The 18,786-nt window shown below is 48.5% G+C and overlaps 1 protein-coding gene across 6 annotated transcripts in view; it reads right to left on the reverse strand.

Moving 5' to 3' along the window:
- The window catches only part of CEP152 (centrosomal protein 152), a 66,016-nt gene extending 47,656 nt beyond the window's left edge, over nucleotides 1-18,360 (reverse strand). For 3 of the 6 annotated variants that reach the window (XR_005775590.1, XM_040414006.1, XM_040414002.1), the window contains exons 1-7: nucleotides 18,259-18,360; nucleotides 15,771-15,895; nucleotides 9,060-9,166; nucleotides 8,906-8,969; nucleotides 8,478-8,819; nucleotides 244-412; nucleotides 24-164 (exon numbers count right to left, since the gene is read on the reverse strand). Coding sequence is in view for 5 of the 6 variants with exons in the window: in XM_040414006.1 (XP_040269940.1) it covers nucleotides 24-164; nucleotides 244-412; nucleotides 8,478-8,819; nucleotides 8,906-8,969; nucleotides 9,060-9,166; nucleotides 15,771-15,857 (910 nt within the window). In the remaining variant the exon portion in view is untranslated. The remainder of the gene's footprint in view (nucleotides 1-23; nucleotides 165-243; nucleotides 413-8,477; nucleotides 8,820-8,905; nucleotides 8,970-9,059; nucleotides 9,167-15,770; nucleotides 15,896-18,258) is intronic. The other 3 variants (XM_040414005.1, XM_040414003.1, XM_040414004.1) reach the window with 3 other exon arrangements.
- Nucleotides 18,361-18,786: the final 426 nt, after the last annotated feature.

Consider the following 18,786-nt stretch of genomic DNA (forward strand, 5'->3'; position numbering starts at 1 on the left):
TGTGCACAGAATATACGCCTTACCTTTCACTATAGTAAGCTGATGACTCAGGTATCTTAGCTGCCGCTCACTTTCTTCTAACTTTGTATTTAATTCTTCTAGTTGTCTCCCTCGCGCCTTGTAAAGAACTTGTAGCTGTACAAATTGTATATTATTCGATGTACCTAAAAATACATGAGAAGTCATTTCATAGTTTTGAAAAACTAGCCATTTCTTTACTAGAGAACTAGAAGTCCATCTTACATTCACCAGTATCCAGGAACTCTCTCTGGAGGTCCCCATAATTGTCATCTCTCCTTGGAGGATCTTGGCTGGATGCATCTTTTCGTGTACCATTTATTTGGTATGGATTGTATTTCATTTGAATGGGCTCGGAGATCTGATGGCCATTTCCTTCTGATGCAGGGAACATCTATTAATAAAAAAAAAAATTTTTTTTTAAAAAAATCCACTAATGTACGTCATTTACTGCAATATTGAAATGGAAAACAATGAAGCATTGCCATTAACCACACATTACTAGCGTAACAGATTTTAAAAGGGAACCTGTCACACTGAACAAGGTGTCTGAGCTGCAGGCAGATTGCTATATAGGTTTGTGGGAATATATTTAGTACAATTTGTATTTCAGTCGCTTAAATTCCAGCTCTTTCTGGGCTTTGAAGTCAAGGAGGCGGTCCTATCAGTGACTGACAGCTATCTCTGTATACAATCACCGATAGGACAGCCCCCACGAATCCTCTCCCTGCACGCAACTCCTTTTAAAGGGGTTCTGCACTTTGTTTTAACTGATGATCTATCCTCTGGATAGATCATCAGCTGTTTGAGAAGGCAGCGGCGCTCCAGCAGCGCCACGGCCTTCTCACTGTTTACCGCCGGCCCACTGACGTCACGACTAGTATCAACTAACGTGGGCGCGGCAAAGCTCCATTCAAGTGAACAGAGCATAGCCCCGGCCACGCTAGTTGATACTAGTCGTGAGGTCAGTGGGCCGGCGGTAAACAATGAGAAGGCTGTAGTGCTGCTGGAGCGCCGCTGCCTTCTCAAAAAGCTGATCGGCAGGGGGTCCCGGGGAGTCGGACACCCACTGGTCAGATACTGATGATCTATCCAGAGGATAGATCATCAGTTAAAACAAACAGTGCTCCAGACAAAAAAAAAAAATGACCAGGAGGCATTGGCTCCTAAACTAAAAAATTTAGGAGCCAAATTCCATTTTTTAGTCGCCAAATTTAAAATGCATATAATAAAAAAAAGGACTTTGAGAAGATGAGACGCAGGTGACAGTAGTGAGCCAGCACTACATATAGGAGAAAACAGCACCACATACCTCTCACATCCAGGGACATCTTCTGGGGGACAAGGTGACTAAAAATGGCGAATTGCGTGGTTTAGAGTTTTTTTTTTTTTCTGTTACGGCCTTCACCGAGTGGAATTTAAAATATTTTAATAGCTCACATTTTTTGGGACGTGGCGATATTTAATATGTTTATTCTTTATTGTTTGTAAATTTTTTTATGTAAAACTGGGAAGGGGGCCATTTAAACTTTTAGTATTTTAGTGTTTTTTTAAACTTTATTTAATAACCATTTCTTCCCTTAGGGACTAAAACCTGGATCTTTTCATCCCTTGTGCTATTCACCCTGATAGATCTCTATCAGGGTGAATAGGATCTCACACATCTCCCTGCTGCCCTGTGCTTTGTGCACACAGCAGCAGGGAGCTGAACATGGCAGCCACATAGGTCCAAAGAATATGAACTTAGTAGCAGGCTGCATAGAGCGGCGCCCAAGTGCACTTACTATTATTCCTGGGCGACGCTCTGTTCGCCCGCTGTGGTCCCTGGTATTTTCAACATTCAGAGCAAGGAGGAGGAGACGCCAGTGTCTCTCCTTCTCCTTGACAGCAGCGCTGTCCAATCAAAGAGCAGAGTTCAGAGCCAGGGAGAGAAAAAAAAACTCCCTCGCTCTGAGCTGCGATTGGACAGCGCTGCTGTCAGGGAGAAGGAGAGACACTGGCATCTCCTCCTCCTTGCTCTGAATGTTGAAAATACCGGGGACCACAGCGGGCGAACAGAGCGTCGCCCAGGAATAATAGTAAGTGCACTTAGATCCCTGGGCGCCGCTCTATGCAGCCTGCTACTAAGTTCATATTCTTTGGACCCACGAAAGGTCCTCTAACTCCTTTATACAATTGTCTGCAGCGGTATCACAGACCCAACCTCAATAACAGGGCATGCGATCTGTGGCACCTGAGGGGTTAATTGCTGCGTATGCATGCCCTGTTATTGAGGCCGGGTGCCGGGTCTGTGATACCGCTGCCTATACTTATGTTTTACATTCATTGGTGGCGCAGTGACGACAGCTCCTCCCCCCTGCTATCTCCCCATTGGTGGAAGTGGCGGCCGCGTCACAGTGGAGAGGGAGAGACTCCTTCCTTCTCCACTGTGCTACTGAAGAGAACTTAGGCTGCGCAGGAGCGCGGCGGTACAGTCGCAAATTGCGACAAGACTAAAAAGTCTTGTCGCCATCTGCAAATTTTAAGTCGCATTGGCGACCATTTTGGTCGCCATCTGGAGCCCTGTCAAAGTGCAGAACCCCTTTAAAACTATCTTTAAGGTAAAACACAGCAGCCTTTCCAAATAAAGGATAGTTGTCTGTAAAAAAAGAAGCCCAAGAATGACAGGTTCCATTTAAAGCCCTTTGGCAATATTTATAGATTTAAAAGGGCTTGTCCAATAAAAACCTACCCCCTATTCACAGGATAGCAATTAATGGTCTAATTGGCTGAGGTCCTATTGGTACTCCCCTGTGGATAGGACATAAAAGTATGATGCATGATGGTTTGACCGCTGGGACCTGCACCTATATCGGGAACGGAGACCCGCAAGATGGTGGCTGGAGGACTCTGGTCCGGCCTCCACCAATCACTCTACCCATATAAGTGAATGGGAGTGCACCGTGCATGACCGGCCACCGTGCCCATTCACTTCTATGGGCCTGCCGGCAGCCCCACAGATAATGAATGGAGGGCGGCTGCGCATGCTAAGTGCACTCGCCACCACTTTCGGGGCTCCGTTCTCGATATTGGTGGGCATCTATAAGACAATGGGGGCATATCCTAGCAATATGCCCCCATTGTCTATCATGAGACAACCCCTTTAAGCAATCAGAGTGAAACAATAGAAAGTAGATTGACACAGCGATGTGTGTCAGCAATAGGGCATGGAGAAAAGCTACACAGAAAATTTGTAGGACAACAAGTCATGGACAATATCCAAAGAGTGGAGGTGAGGTCCATCAATGACCAAACAACATCCAAAAGTCTTTATCAAATTTATAATAAAACCCATACAGGAATCACAGTGGGCTTGAGGAAGAGCTGTATTGGCTAGAAACATGTAAGCTCACTGTGATTTTATACGAACTAATAAAACCTTTAGGATTTTAATTGTTGCGCACTAGAAATCCCATCTCGCAACCAGAGTCCAGCTTCTATTTCTGGGGTCTGTCAAAACTGCTGACAGCACTATACAGGTGACGGGATGGCCATAAAGGTTGCACTAAAGAGAAACCAAAGGACCACCTCCTGGGCACTTGTGGTCACAGAGCTGGGGGTGGATAAAAAAGGAGATTTTTGTAGAACTTACCAGTAAAATCTCTTTCTCGCTCTTCATTGGGGGATACAGGAACCGTGGGTATAGCTATGTCCTCTAGGAGGCGTTGACACTAGTAAAAGCTGTTAGCCCCTCCCCTGGCAGCTATAGCCCCTCCAGCCTGGAGAGAGAGCTTCAGTTTGTGTACAAGCAGCAGGAGTGACAAGTAAACAGACAAAAAAAACGTGGAACACCAACCATGCCATGGAACCAACAATGGGGTTCTAACCAGCAACTGCCGCAACAGTGGTCGAACAACAATACTGGGTGGGTGCTGTGTCCCCCAATGAAGAGCGAGAAAGAGATTTTACTGGTAAGTTCTACAAAAATCTCCTTTTCTCGCCCATATTCATTGGGGGACACAGGAACCGTGGGATGTCCGAAAGCAGTCCACAGGGGGGAAGGAAACCACAGACCCATGGAAGCAAGCGTCCCTGCAAGCATCCAAGAACTGCCGTCTGCAATACCACGCAGCCCAAGACAGCGTCCGCCGATGTATAAGTATGCATCTGGGAGAATTTGTGAATGTGCGTCAGGAGAACAAAGTAGCCGCCTCGCACAACTGTGCAGCCGAAGCGCGATTCCTCCGAGCTCAAGATGCGCCCACCGGTCTGGTGGAGTGAGCCATGACACCCAAGGACGGGACCTGCCCTGAAAGCGGTGTGCCTCCGCAATTGAAGCCCAAATCCAACATGCGATTGCCACCGTGGAGGCCACCAATCCCTTGCGAGCACCTCCCAGAATGACAAAAAAAAAAATAACAGGGGGGGGTGGGGGGGACCGTACGCCGGAAGGAGCTGGAGGCTGCTGTAATCTTCAGAACCCTGACAACATCCAAATGGCGTAACACCTTCCCTTTAGGGTCCATTCACACGTCCGTTGTTTCTTTCCTGATCTGTTCCGTTTTTTGCGGAACAGATCTGGACCCATTCATTTTCAATGGGTCCTGAAAAAAATAAAAAAATCGGACAGCTCAATGTCTGATTTTTTTTCAGGACCCATTGAAAATGAATGGGTCCAGATCTGTTCCGCAAAAAACGGAACAGATCAGGAAAGAAACAACGGACGTGTGAATGGACCCTTGGGGTGTGAAGGAGATGGACAGTGAGGGAAGGGCAATGTCTCGTTGATATGGAAGTCAGAGACCACCTTCGGGAGAAGGAATGGGCCGGAGAACCGCCTTATCCTTGTGAAAAACCCGAAAGGCTTCTCTGCAAGATAGCGCCGCCAACTCGGACACCCATCAGATGGATGTGATAGTTACAAGAAAATACTACCTTCCAGGACAGGAGTCGGAGTGAGATCTCCTGCAAGGGCTCAAGGGAGAAGTCTGGAGTGCTGAGAAGAAGACTATACTCAGATCCCAAGGCAGTAGATGAGGAATGTACGGAAGAACCGTATGGGCTAGTACGTGAAGGAAGGTTTTTATGGTGGGTCCCACAGGACACATAGGTGATGCTAGGTAACCACCTGAGAAGGCAGAGAAAGATATAATCATGCCCAAAACCAGCACCAAAGAAAGAAGGATACAATGTGGAATAGCCACCGTATCCACTTGCAGCATCCATATACCATAGAAACATAGAATGTGTCGGCAGATAAGAACCATTTGGCCCATCTAGTCTGCCCAATATACTGAATACTATGGATAGCCCCCGGCCCTATCTTATATTAAGGATGGCCTTATGCCTATCCCATGCATGCTTAAACCCCTTCACTGTATTTGCAGCTACCACTTCTGCAGGAAGGCTATTCCATGCATCCACTACTCTCTCACTAGATGAAGAGTACAGTGCACTCGCGGGTACCAACTGATGCTATGTCCCACTTGGAATAAGCTAAGGCATCATAAGATGATTAATTATTCCCCCGCTAGTGGATCACTTGTTGTAGAGGGTAATGCAACAGGAAGCACGGTGATGTGCAACACTCCGCCTATGTAAAGGATAGTGCAACAGTCGGGACTGTATCCAATGGTAGTGAAATTACTCCACCTAAGAAGTGGAATGCTCTATGAAGGGGGATTAATGCCCACGGTGGGAACTAGAGCATATGGCGAGTCCTGTACCCTGTAGGAGTGCAATTATTGCACCTAAGTAAGGGGGTAATGCATACAGAACACCTTGTAACCAGTGATAATGTCATCACGCCACCTATGGAAGGTAATGCATACAGCAGGTACTGAACTCAGCAGAGATGCCATTTTGCCACCTACAGAAGTGGGAAAAAATACGTCCGTCACTGAACCCGTGTTATTGTACTTAGTCCACCAATAGCAGGGGAATGTATAAGGCAAGTACTGTATCCCGTAGAAGTGCAATAACTCCGCCTATGGAAGGGGGTAATGCATACGACAGTACTGCTGGCCACCGTAGACGCAATCTTGGGAGATTGCTCCGGATTGATGTCAGGATCTGAATCAGTGATTCCCCCTCCCCCTCCTCGGACTGACCCTCTCCAGGAGGGAGGGTGTGTCTGAGCATGACCCAGGGAGGAAGGGTGGGGGTGCGAGATATTCAAGGAGAAAAGATGACCCACCGTGGCCCGCTTGTGCATAGGTTTACCCCTCAGAATCTCGCCTCTGACAGTTGCGGACTGCTCAGGCGGGGACTTATCAACCAAACTACCCAGAGGGTGGGATGGGAATTTCTAGAGGCCCATCTATCGGATTGCGCAGGCGGTGCATTATCAACCAAACGACCCCGGAGGGTGGATTGGGAAGTTCCAGAGGTCCTCCACTGGATTGTGCAGGTGGAGAATAAATCAACCAAGTGACCCCAGAGGGTGGATTGGGACATTCAGAGGTACTCCATTGGAATGCGCAGATGGAGAATTATGAACCAAACGACCCAGGAGGGTGAATTGGAAACTGTCAGAGGTCCTCCGTTGGATTGCGAAGGTGGAGGATTATCGACCAAACTGCCCCTGAGGGCGGATTGGGGACCTTCAGGGTCCTTTACTGTACTTCACTGGTGGAGAGTCATCAACCCAACAGCCGCTCCTCCTGTGTCCGGAATAGAGCACGGACCCAGTCTGGCACCGCATGGTTAATGTGATATTTTTTATTTTTTTTAAAAGGCTGAAGGGGTTTTTGAACCAGAGACCATGACATGGTGTAACGGCATTACCACTGATCTACCAGCGGTGATAAGGCTGGATAAGAGGCAGGAAGGAGGTTAATCCTGCATATAGCAAGTGCACTGCATCTAGATAAAGGGTCCCCTTCCGATACTGGCCTAACAGAAGTGGCCGGCCAGGAAGGGGTAAACAGACCAAGGGCAGTGCCAGCGGCTTCTGAGGGCGGGGGACAGCTAGGCGGGAAAATTTGCGCCAGTGCGCCCCCCCCTCCCCCTCATATATCCGGGAAGGAAATTGTGGCCTAGCATGCTGCGAACCGGGCCTAAAGGTTGATGTGCGACCGACCGGGAGCCCTGCCGGTCGGCCGGAGTATAGCGAACCGGCAAACGTGCACTGCTGTGTCCCCCTTCACACGCCAGCTCCCGAAACCCGCCCCGCGGGTCGGGAGAAAAAGGCAGAGCTGGAAGGAACCACCCCTGTAAGCTCAACGGAGCTAACCCTTTGCGGCACCCGATGAAGTTCGCGGCCCTTGAATGCGCGATTGTGGAACAAGTAAAAGCCTCGCAGCGCATGCAGACACTAACCCTTTTCGGAGCGGCGCATGGCGCCCGCTTACAAAAAGGGCGGATGTTATGTAGAAAGTCCACCCAAGTCGGATATCGGGGAGCTGTTCGGCCGCCCAGGCGGAGGACAAGGAATTAACCCCCTATGTGCTGAAGTCCCATCGGCACCGAGGGGGAAGAGGGAGCCTGTCCTCAGGGGTACTGGGCAGTAGCCGGGGGACAAGTAATTAACCCCCTATATGCCTAAGTCCCATTGGCAACGAGGGGGAGTCAGGGAGCCTGTCCTTAGAGGTCCTGGGCTACTGTAAGTGGGGCCCAGTGCTATTAATCCTATAGACCCTAAGAAGCGATGCCGCCAAGGGGAAGAGGGAGGGGGGGAATGGGCTAACCATACTTCCCTAATCCCGTGTACTCACCTAATCTTCATCCTCTTCTCTTCACCCTCCCTCTTCCAGCAGGGTAACCTCCTCAGCAGCTGGCACCGGAGTGGCAGGAGTCTGGTATTGGCGGGAGGGTCTTCTTCTTGGCGGACCTAGGTGACCCCTTGGCTGGCGGGAAGCAGGGGAGCGAGGCTGCCCTGGATCCTCCTTTTGCTTCTGTGGGGAGGTCGAGCAGTGAGGGACTCCGACACCGGCCTCGCTCCGCGGGATAACAGAGACGCTAGGCGACTGTTTGCCCAAACCTAAAAAGGAAAAATAAAAAAGAAAGAATCGGCCAAGTAAGCCGCCCTGCATAAGGCAGGGAGGTTTTGCCTCCTATGACTCTAAGCTAAAACTGAAGCTCTCTCTCCAGGCTGGAGGGGGTATAGCTGCAAGGGGAGGGGCTAACACCTTTTACTAGTGTCAACGTCTCCTAGAGGACATAGCTATACCCACGGTTCCTGTGTCCCCCAATGAATATGGGCGAGAAACTTTGATTTCTCTATAAAGCAACCTGTACGACCATCACACATAGTATATTTGCCATCAGCAGTTTTGAGGAGTCAAAACAGACTCCCTTCAAACTGCTCTTGGGGAAAAAAAGGACAATTTGTCTGTTAGTTTTGATAAATAAGGCCAATTCTGAAATATCTATTGATGAAATATCTGAGCAGCATTTAGAAACCAGAATTTACCTTCCCAGACACGTCTCAAGATGACATTTGGATGGAGTTTGAGTATAAAATGCTTTCAGTTACAGACCTGGAACTGCTCATGTTTATCCTCTGAAAAGCCTTCTCCCATCTGATGTCCATTATTGGTATAAGGCTGAAAGTCTTCTGGAAGATGATACAATTCACTTGTTGAACAATGGTCCGGTCCATCATAATGACCGTCACTGTGAAAGCTTCCTACATTAGAGTCATTATTTGCAGGTTCTTTTGGATAGCTGTATTTATTATGGAAGTGATTTTCTCCTTTGCCCCTGTTAAGAGCTCCCCACCCATTGGGCATTTCTTCTTCCACCTCTTGGTTTCTAGGAGGTCCATTTTGTAGGCCCATATATTGAGCAGAATTTGTTTGGTCGCTATAACCATCTTGATACTGCCAAGCAAAAAACAGAAAATCAATAAGAACAAGACAACCTTAGGCTACAAAAAGGAAAGAAGCCAAGTCTTGAAGGAACTTACATTTTGCTGAGCAGACATCCCTTCATGTTTGTCCCAGTGATCCTTAGGGTTCCAGTGCGGATGCCTTAACACAGGAAAGTAAATCGTCTCTTTACTTTAGAAATAATGGACAATGAAAATAATACAAAATGTCCAAGTGTAAGTTACAACTTACTGTTCAGATAAGTCATGGTCACTACAATCACTGAAGTTAGCTTCTGAAGACGAGCAGAGGCTGTCATCAAGCATATCATGAGGAAGGTCTGTTAGGAGCTGCTGCAACTGTAGAGAGAGATAGGACCATCATAAATATCCATCAGTTAAGGCTACTTTCACACTGGCGTTTTGGCTTTCCGTTTGTGAGATCCGTTCAGGACATGCCTTCTGAATGGAAAAGGATCCGCCCAGAATGTATCAGTTTAGTCTCCATTCCGCTTTGGAGTCCGTCTGATGAAACTGAGACAAACGGATCCGTTCTGACACACAATGTAAGTCAATGGGGACGGATCGGTTTTCACTGACACAATCTGGCACAATAGAAAGCGGATCCGTCCTCTATTGACTTTCAGTGGTGTTCAAGACGGATCCATCTTGGCTATGTTACAGATAATACAAACGTCCATGATGGAACCGCACAAAATGCGAGTGTGAAAGTAGCCCAAGACACCAGACAGTAAGAGGGAAATTTGGAGTAAAAAAGGTTTTCTAGTCGCAATCTGCATTTTATGCCGCTCTCACCAAGTCTACAAAAAAGGGGGCGTTATGAGGACGGGGGCTTCGGCCCCAGCAGATTCTTCATTATTTACGCCAGAAAGTGGCGTAAATAATGACGGAAATCTACGGCTGTAGGTTTCATTCCGGCACACAGAGAGCCTGCACCTCATCACAAATGACATGCCCCTTATGGCAGCGCAGTCCCTATCAAGCCTGCACAGAGAAAGGGGCTCCACATTTTTCATAAAAAACTATCGAAAAAAAGATTTTTATGTAAAAAGGAGTATAATGCAATAATAAATAAAAAAAATTGCCCCCAAAGGAGTCCCTAGCCTTTAGGTCAAGCCCATTTCCCACTGAGCCAAGCTACCTCATTGAACAGGGCACGAAGAATACAAAACATATTAAATGTGGTACAGTGTAAAGCATATACAACATTTTTCAGCTTGGCAAGTCTCCCCCATAGTTCAGTGTAGGGGTGGGCGATATGGCCTAAAATTTATATTGCGATATAATTTTAAGCATGTGCGATATGCGATATATATTGCGATATATTGTTTTCTATATTGGGGGGGGTGTTTAAACTTTTTTTTTTTTTTACTTTTTATTTAATAACTATTAGCCTCCTTAAGGGCTAGAACCCTTGTCATATTCACCCTAATAGAGCTCTATTAGGGTGAATAGGACTTTACACTCTCCCTGCTGCCCTGTGCTTTGTGCACACAACAGCAGGGAGCTGACCATGGCAGCCAGCCTCTCATGTGCCCCCCCCAGCCTCTCATGTGCCCCCCCAGCCTCTGATCTGCTCCCCCCCCAGCCTCTGATCTGCTCCCCCCCCCAGCCTCTTATCTGCTCCCCCCCCAGCCTCTTATCTGCTCCCCCCCCAGCCTCTTATCTGCTCCCCCCCCAGCCTCTTATCTGCTCCCCCCCCAGCCTCTTATCTGCTCCCCCCCCCCAGCCTCTTATCTGCTCCCCCCCCCAGCCTCTTATCTGCTCCCCCCCAGCCTCTTATCTGCTCCCCCCCAGCCTCTTATCTGCTCCCCCCCAGCCTCTTATCTGCTCCCCCCCAGCCTCTTATCTGCTCCCCCCCAGCCTCTTATCTGCTCCCCCCCAGCCTCTTATCTGCTCCCCCCCAGCCTCTTATCTGCTCCCCCCCAGCCTCTTATCTGCTCCCCTATGGTAACTCAAACCCACCCCCCCCCCACTCCCTTCCCAGTATTAATCATTGGTGGCAGTGGCCACAGGGTCCCCCTCCTCCCCCCCTAGTTCATTGATGGCAGTGGGCAGTACGCTACTGAAGTCCTGGCTGCGATGGTATGTTAGTGAGCAGCATTATACTCACGTGCGCCGTGGCCGCCGGGCGCTCCTTCTTCTCATAGGTCTATGCGGCGCATATAAGCATTAGCAATGCGCGGCACAGACAGAAGAAGGAGCGACCGGCGGCCACGGCGCACGCGAGTATAATGCTGCTCACTAACATACCATCGCAGCCAGGACTTCAGTAGCGTGACTCCTGGCTGCTATGGTAACCGATCGGAGCCCCAGCATTACACTGCTGGGACTCCGATCGGAACTGCCCACTGCCATCAATGAACTAGGGGGGGGAGGAGGGGGACCCTGTGGGATATGGCCGGCCACAGTCCCTCCCCTCCTCCTCCTACTCTGTCCTCTCCTCATTGGTGTTCAGCGGCAGCCGCGCACAGTGGGAAGGGAGGGACTCCCTCCTTCTCCCTCCACTGTGCCGGCCGGCGGGCTCAGGAGTAAATGGTGCGCGCAGAGAGCGCAATCATATCGCGGTCCGGCGATATAGGCGATATGGCGAAAATCCATATCGTGGCCCAAATTTATATCGCATATCGCCTATACCGCCCACCCCTAGTTCAGTGTATTCATGAGGGGAATGTTCCCCCACCTCACCTGATTGACGGGGGTGTTGTGCATTCAGATAGAAAGCAGCTACCTATGAATCACGGATGGGAGGCAGGTGAATACACCAGACTCAAACTATACACTTGGTATATTAGTTGATCACTCCTAGTAGTTAAATCACAAACGGCACAATATTTTTGTCGTCGTGCCCTCTTGGCTTATAGGAGAGCAGTCCAGTCCCCATACTATGCTGCACTTACATAGGGAAGCAGAGCCTGATGACAGATCCGCGTTAGGTTCTTAAAAACGTAATTAGAGTAAGTCTAAAGCCTTAGGCCTCATGCACACGACCGTTGTTTGGGTCCGCATCCGAGCCTCCGTTTTGGCGGCTCGGATGCGGACCCATTCACTTCAATGGGGCCGCAAAAGATCCGGACAGCACTCAGTGTGCTATCCACAATCCGTTGCTCCGTTCCGCGGCCCCGCAAAAAAAAAAACATCATGTCCTATTCTTGTCTGCGCTTTGCGGACAAGAATAGGCATTTATATTGCCGGCACCCGTTCCGTAAGTTGCGGAGGGCAACACAGACGGCTTCCGTTTTTTGCGGATCCGCGGATTGTAAAATACGGAACGGTCGTGTGCATGAGGCCTTATTCCTACATCAGTGATTGTGAGCCAAAACCAGAACTGGAGTCTCCACAGACATAAGGGAAAGATCGGCACTTGTTCTGTGTTTAGAGCCGCACCTGGTTTTGGCTCACAATCACTGATGGAAATCACTGACCGAACACTGACGTGTGAATGAGGCTTTAGTTGTGTCCATTCCTGTGAAAGCTACTTAACCAGTGGAGCTTCCACAGTGGTTGTGTCTCAGCTTTCCAAAAATCCTGAACAGCAAGCATCCTAACTTTGCAGAAATGTATGACCGCGTAATAATACAGATTCATATTGAGAAGTCTGGGAAACATGGACTGAAATGCCTGCTGTAGTTGTGAGGGGGGCTTTCCCGCAAAAGGCCATAACTAATGCCTGTATTACACTGGCCGATAGTTGACCAGATCATTGCAAACGAGTCAGTATGGGGAGGAGTGATGGCATTAGTGATCGCTTCTCCCCATCCTGTGGAGGAGATTGCTGCATGCAATATCAGCAGTCTCCTCCACTAACAAGCAGGCGATTGGCAGAAGTGAAGCGTTCCTTTCTGCCAATCGCCTGCCTTATTGCCTGGTTTAATACTAGCCTAAGGCTGGGTTCACACGAGCGTGTCCGGATTAGTTCCGGATGCGTCCCGGTGTGTTGCGGCAAACCCGCGCGAGTAGGAATGCAATTGCAGTCAGTTTTGACTGCGATTGCGTTCCGTTGTTCAGTTTTTATCGTGCGTGTGCAATGTGTTTTGCACGCGCGTGATAAAAAACCGACTGTGGTACCCAGACCCGAACTTCTTCACAGAAGTTCAGGTTTGGGTTCGGTGTTGTGTAGATGTTATTATTTTCCCTTATAACATGGTTATAAGGGAAAATAATAGCATTCTGAAAACAGAATGCATAGTAGGTGATCAGTTGAGGGTTAAAAAAAATAAAAAAAATTAACTCACCTTCTCCGTTTGTTCGCGTAAGTCCCGGTCTCTTCTTTACTTCTCAAAAGATGAACTATGGGCTAAAGGACCTTTGATGACGTAAGATCACATGCTCCAATCACATGGTGATGGACCATGTGATTGGAGCATGTGATCTTACGTCATCAAAGGTCCTTTAGCCCATAGTTCATCTTTTTAAAGAACTAAAGACCGGGAGAACTACGCGAACAAGAGGACAAGGTGAGTTAATTTTTTTTATTTTTTAACCCTCAATTGACCTTCTACTAAGCATTCTGTATTCAGAATGCTATTATTTTCCCTTATAACCATGTTATAAGGGAAAATAATACAGTGTATAGACAGTCACCTAGCAACCGTGCGTGAAAATCGCACCGCATCCGCACTTGCTTGCAGATGCTTGCGATTTTCACGCAACCCCATTCACTTCTATGGGGCCTGCGTTGCGTGAAAAACGCAGAATATAGAGCATGCTGCGATTTTCACGCAACGCATAAGTGATGCGTGAAAATCATCGCTCATCTGAACAGCCCCATTGAAATGAATGGGTCCAGATTCAGTGCGGGTGCAATGCGTTCACCTACCGCATTGCACCCGCGCGGAAATCTCGCCCATGTGAACGCAGCCTAAGGGTCCACACATCAACCATATGAGTTGATTGGCACTAGTTTAACACAAGCCAATGCAATGGGGCGGGGGGGGGGGGCAGTGGGGTGTTTAGACAGGCCGATGAAGGGATGAACAAATTAAAGGGAACCTGTCACTGGGATTTTGTGTATAGAGCTGAGGACATGGGTTGCTAGTTGGCCATAAGCGCATCTGCAATACCCAGTCGCCATAGCTCGGTGTGCTTTTTTTGTGTGAAATAAACTATTTGATACATATGCAAATTAACCTGAGATCAGTGCTGTCCCTGAATCATCTCACGTACAGGACTCATCTCAGGTTAAATTTGCATATGTATCAAATCGTTTTTTTTACACAATAAAAGCACACAGAGCTATGGGGACTGGGTTTTACGGATGTGCTAGCGGCCATCTAACAACCCATGTCCTCAGCTCTATACACAAAATCCCAGTGACAGGTTCCCATTAAGGGCAGATTTATTAAGCCTGGCATCTTAGACACCAGTCTTAAAGGGATTCTGTCACCTCGTTTTCGGTTATAGAGATGCGGACATGCACGGCTAGATCGCCGCAATATACCGGTCCTGTAGGGCTGTGTGCTTTTACTTTGTTTAAAAAAATTTTTTGGAGATATGTAAATGCTTCCGAGCTGTCTTACATTTAGACCTTTTTCTACGCCCGCATCAGACGTTGAAAATGGTAAACGAGACGAGCCTACCCTTTCGCTCCAAGCCCACAATTTTAGACCCGGCGTGAATGGGAAAAAGTCGCTGATGGCGCTAACCGTTGAACCACCATCTATCCTGAAATACGCCTTACATAGCTGTTTTTCAGTATAATAAGTGTCTGCATGTGCCTCATCATCGGGCCATGTAAAAGGGGCTTCATTAATAAACTGTTAGGAAAGAACCTTAAGGCCCCTTTCACACGAGCGAGTATTTCGCGCGGATGCGATGCGGGAGGTGAACGCATTGCACCCGCACTAAATACTGACCCATTCATTTCTATGGGGCTGTTCACATGAGCGGTGATTTTCACGCATCACTTGTGCGTTGCGTGCAAATCGCAGCATGCTCCTCTTTGTGCGTTTTTCACGTAGAAATGAATAGGGTTGCGTGAAAATCGCAAGCATCCGCAAGCAAGTGCGGATGCGGTGCGATTTTCACGCACGGTTGCTAGGAGACGATCGGGATGGAGACCCGATCATTATTATTTTCCCTTATAACATGGTTATAAGGGAAAATAATAGCATTCTGAATACAGAATGCATAGTAAAACAGCGCTGGAGGGGTTAAAAAAATATATAACAATAATTTAACTCACCTTAGTCCACTTGATCGCGTAGCCCGCCATCTGCTTCTGTCTCCTTTGTTGAATAGGACCTGTGGTGAGCATTAAATACAGGAACAGGACCTTTGATGACGTCACTCCGGTCATCACATGATCTTTTACCATGGGGATGGATCATGTGATGACCAGAGTGACGTCATCAAAAGGTCCTTGACCTGTAATGGACGCTCACCACAGGTCCTGTTCAGCAAAGGAGACAGAAGGAGATGCCGGCATCGCGATCAAGTGGATTAAGGTGAGTTAAATTATTTTTTTTTAACCCCATCCAGCGCTGTTTTACTAAGCCATGTTTACTAGCCATGTTTACTATAACCATGTTATAAAGGGAAAATAATACAATCTACAGAACACCGATCCCAAGCCGAACTTCTGTGAAGAAGTTCGAGTTCGGGTACCGAACATGCACGATTTTTCTCTCGCGAGTGCAAAACGCATTACAATGTTTTGCACTCGCGCGGAAAAATCACGGGTGTTCCTGCAACGCACCCGCACATTTTCCCGCAACGCCCGTGTGAAAGAGGCCTAAGAAGAAATACAGATCATCGGTTTACATGAAGCTGCGGAGGAATCTATCACAGCAGGTACAGCATTTCCCACTGACAGCAGATGGTGTCAGTAAATGGATCCCCCGGGTGGGGCTGCAGAAAGGTGTAATCCGGAGCCACTAATCCTCTGGATGAGAAATGAGAAATGACAAAAGGCAGCGCTCACAATAGGCAGCAGCTTTCTCACCTCTTGCTCCCTGGCATAATCCTCTTTGTCATACTCGTCGTCGTCGTGCTGGGTCTGCAGTGCCCCGCCATCAAAGTCTATAGACATCGCAGACTAATTCTCCGTGATCAGAGCCTTCAATCCTACTGGGGAAAAGCAGAAATAAAAGCCATAACTACATAGTGCAATGCACAATCCGCGCTCTGCTGGATAACGGACCACATGTCTGCGCCGGTCATACACAAGATGACATTCTGATCAATTGCCCCTTTTTAAAATTCTAGAAGAACTATCACTAAACGGCCAACCGCGGACTACTGTCTGCCTAAAACGTCACCTGCCATGGTGGACTTTTTGGGTCATCAGCTGGAATTAGGTTTATATGTCGGCAACGGTCAATTACGGCCGATCATTCATCAGAGGAATTCTGTTGTCTTTTAGGATTTTTTTTCGTGTCCCCTTGATCGACCAGTTCAGCCTCTGTTCACATCGGCATTACCCGTCATATTTGTCAGGGGAAAAAAAATAGCTCAGCATGCAAGACCCCCCTGACGGACCCCAATATAAATCAATCGGGGCGTCACTGTTGTCTGCCATAGGACAGATAGACCAGTTAGTTATTTTATGCTTTCTGCTCCTACGATGGAACAGAAACAAGAAGTGACATTGGAGAAATAAGCAGAGAGTTCCGGCTAGTTTCACATTAGCGCCAGGGATCCGACAGGCTGTTCCGGCAGGGATCGGCGGCCAAGATTCGCAGCATACTTTCTGGGTTGCAGCAGGATTTCAGCAGGTCCCCATTATAGTTAGGCTACATGCACACAAACGTATTTTGTTCCAGTGTCTGTTCCGTTTTTTTTGCGGATAGGATGCGGACCCATTCATTTCAATGGGTCCGCAAAAAATGCGGACAGCACACCGTCTGTTTTAGGCATGGTTACAATGGATCCGCAAAAAAAAAAAAAAAAAAAAAGGGATGGCATCCTTATGCCATCCCTTTTTTTTTTTTGCAGATCCGCAATTTACAGACTGCAAAACACATACGGTCGTGTGCATGTAGCCTTAATGGGGCCGGACGGAGATGTTCAATCTTCCGCAGTGCCTGCCGGATCTCTAGCACCAGGGTGAAACTAGCCCAAAACAATTGGTGCACATTATTGGGAAGGAGCATTCCTGTGAACTCTCCGATAACAGGACATAAATGTGCCGCCGATCACCCGCTGCTTGTTCACTGGGTGATCACCCAAAGCCATCATTTCTGGGCACCAGAACGTCCTGTGCAAACAAGGATCTGCTGCCCAAATACAGGGAACCAGTATGAAGACGGCAGCAGCCATCACCCACCCCCGTACATCCCTACATGTAAGGAGCAGGCAATTATTGGGAATGACCTGATAATTACCTGCTTGATCGGCCCTTTCGTTGACTGTACGATCAATCTGATTTGTGATCGATCAGCCACACTGTGTCCAATCCTGCAAACGAGCAGAGCCACGCAGCTCAAAGGGTCAGTGCCACGTGTCTGCCGCTGATTTCGTGTTGGATTTTTCCACAGATCAGAGGCATTTATTTGGGGACAGCCTCACTCTTGCCGACTGACCATATATGTCCAGGTGGTCAGCAAGCATCTCTGCATGGATGTTTGAGACCACCGCTGCATGTAAACGGAGGGGAGCTGGCTGTCAGTTACAGCAGGGATGTTTCCTGCCCGCTGTGCACACTTTCTCCGCCGATCCCAGCGGCCATGTGATCGTCAGGGGCCAGGTGACTGTGTGAGCTGCTGGGTCTTAGCAGACCCAGATCAGCTCTGCAGTGAAGCTACGCAGCCCTGTACATCCCTCTAGTCAGGAATGGGGAGTAAATAGCTGGGGTTGTCCAGAATTAGAAGAACATGGCACCACCCCTGTCCGCAATTTGTGTCTGGAATCAATGGGGCAGAACTGCAATACCACCTACAACCTGTGGACAGGGGTGGTGCTGTTTTAAAAGAAAGCAGCCATGTTCTTCTGATTCTGGACAACCCCAGTTAAAATGGACTTCATCTCTGAGCACCCGAATGGATTTCTGAATCATATCTGCTGCAGGTGACCAGACTTTAGAGCAGGGATGCTCAACCTGCGGCCCTCCAGCTGTTGTAAAACTACAACTCCCACAATGCCCTTCTGTAGGATGATAGCTGTAAGCTGTCAGGGAATGATGGGAGTTGTAGTTTTGCAACAGCTGGAGGGCCACAGGTTGAGCATGCCTGCTTTAGAGGGTTACTCCACCTCTGTACATGGTGTGGTAGTAGTAGTAGTAATTGAGGGGTCTGCCATGTCCATACACATAGCAATATTACACAGGAATCTACAACTCCCAGTGGATGCTCTGTGCATGATGATACACAGCCCCGGCACAGGTTCTCTTGCAGAGTACAACTCCCATCAGGCGTTCCACCTGGCACTTGTAGTCCTCCTGCAATCACCGATCTATAAAGCAGTAAAGAGACAAATCCTCGCAGCACACTTACACCAACCTCGTCCGCCACCGAGCGTCTCGCTTCATGGGCTCCCCGCAGAACCGCTCCGTTACCACAGCACCGGCACTACAACATCAACATCTCCCACTTCCCTCTCAACAGTCAAAATGGGAGCCAAGTCACTGATTGGCCCAGCTACCACAAGAGTGGCAGCCACACCGCCCAATCCACAGGCGGCATCGAGCCATGGGGGCGTGGTTAGCAGCGGCGCTTCCTGGGTAGGTAGAGTTCAGAAGGTTAGGCTGAGCGGTTCAGTCAACAGTCTCTTGCTAGAGTTCCGGTGGGCGGGGCAGTGGCGCGAGGGGCAGCGGGAAGTCTGTGGGCTGAGATGATTGGTTGGGAGGCTGGTGTGTGGACTACTGGGGCCGTATACACATATGTAATGTGCATGTACCGTACATGTGTGTGAACATTCAGTCATGTCATATAGTTCACTGTGCGACCTGACAGACATCAGCCTGACGTCACTGAAGCGGTCCTGGTATAATGTGGGTATATGAGCTGCATATGGCCACATCC

This window comes from Bufo bufo, chromosome 1 (assembly GCF_905171765.1).
Source record: "Bufo bufo chromosome 1, aBufBuf1.1, whole genome shotgun sequence".
Lineage (NCBI taxonomy): Eukaryota > Metazoa > Chordata > Amphibia > Anura > Bufonidae > Bufo > Bufo bufo.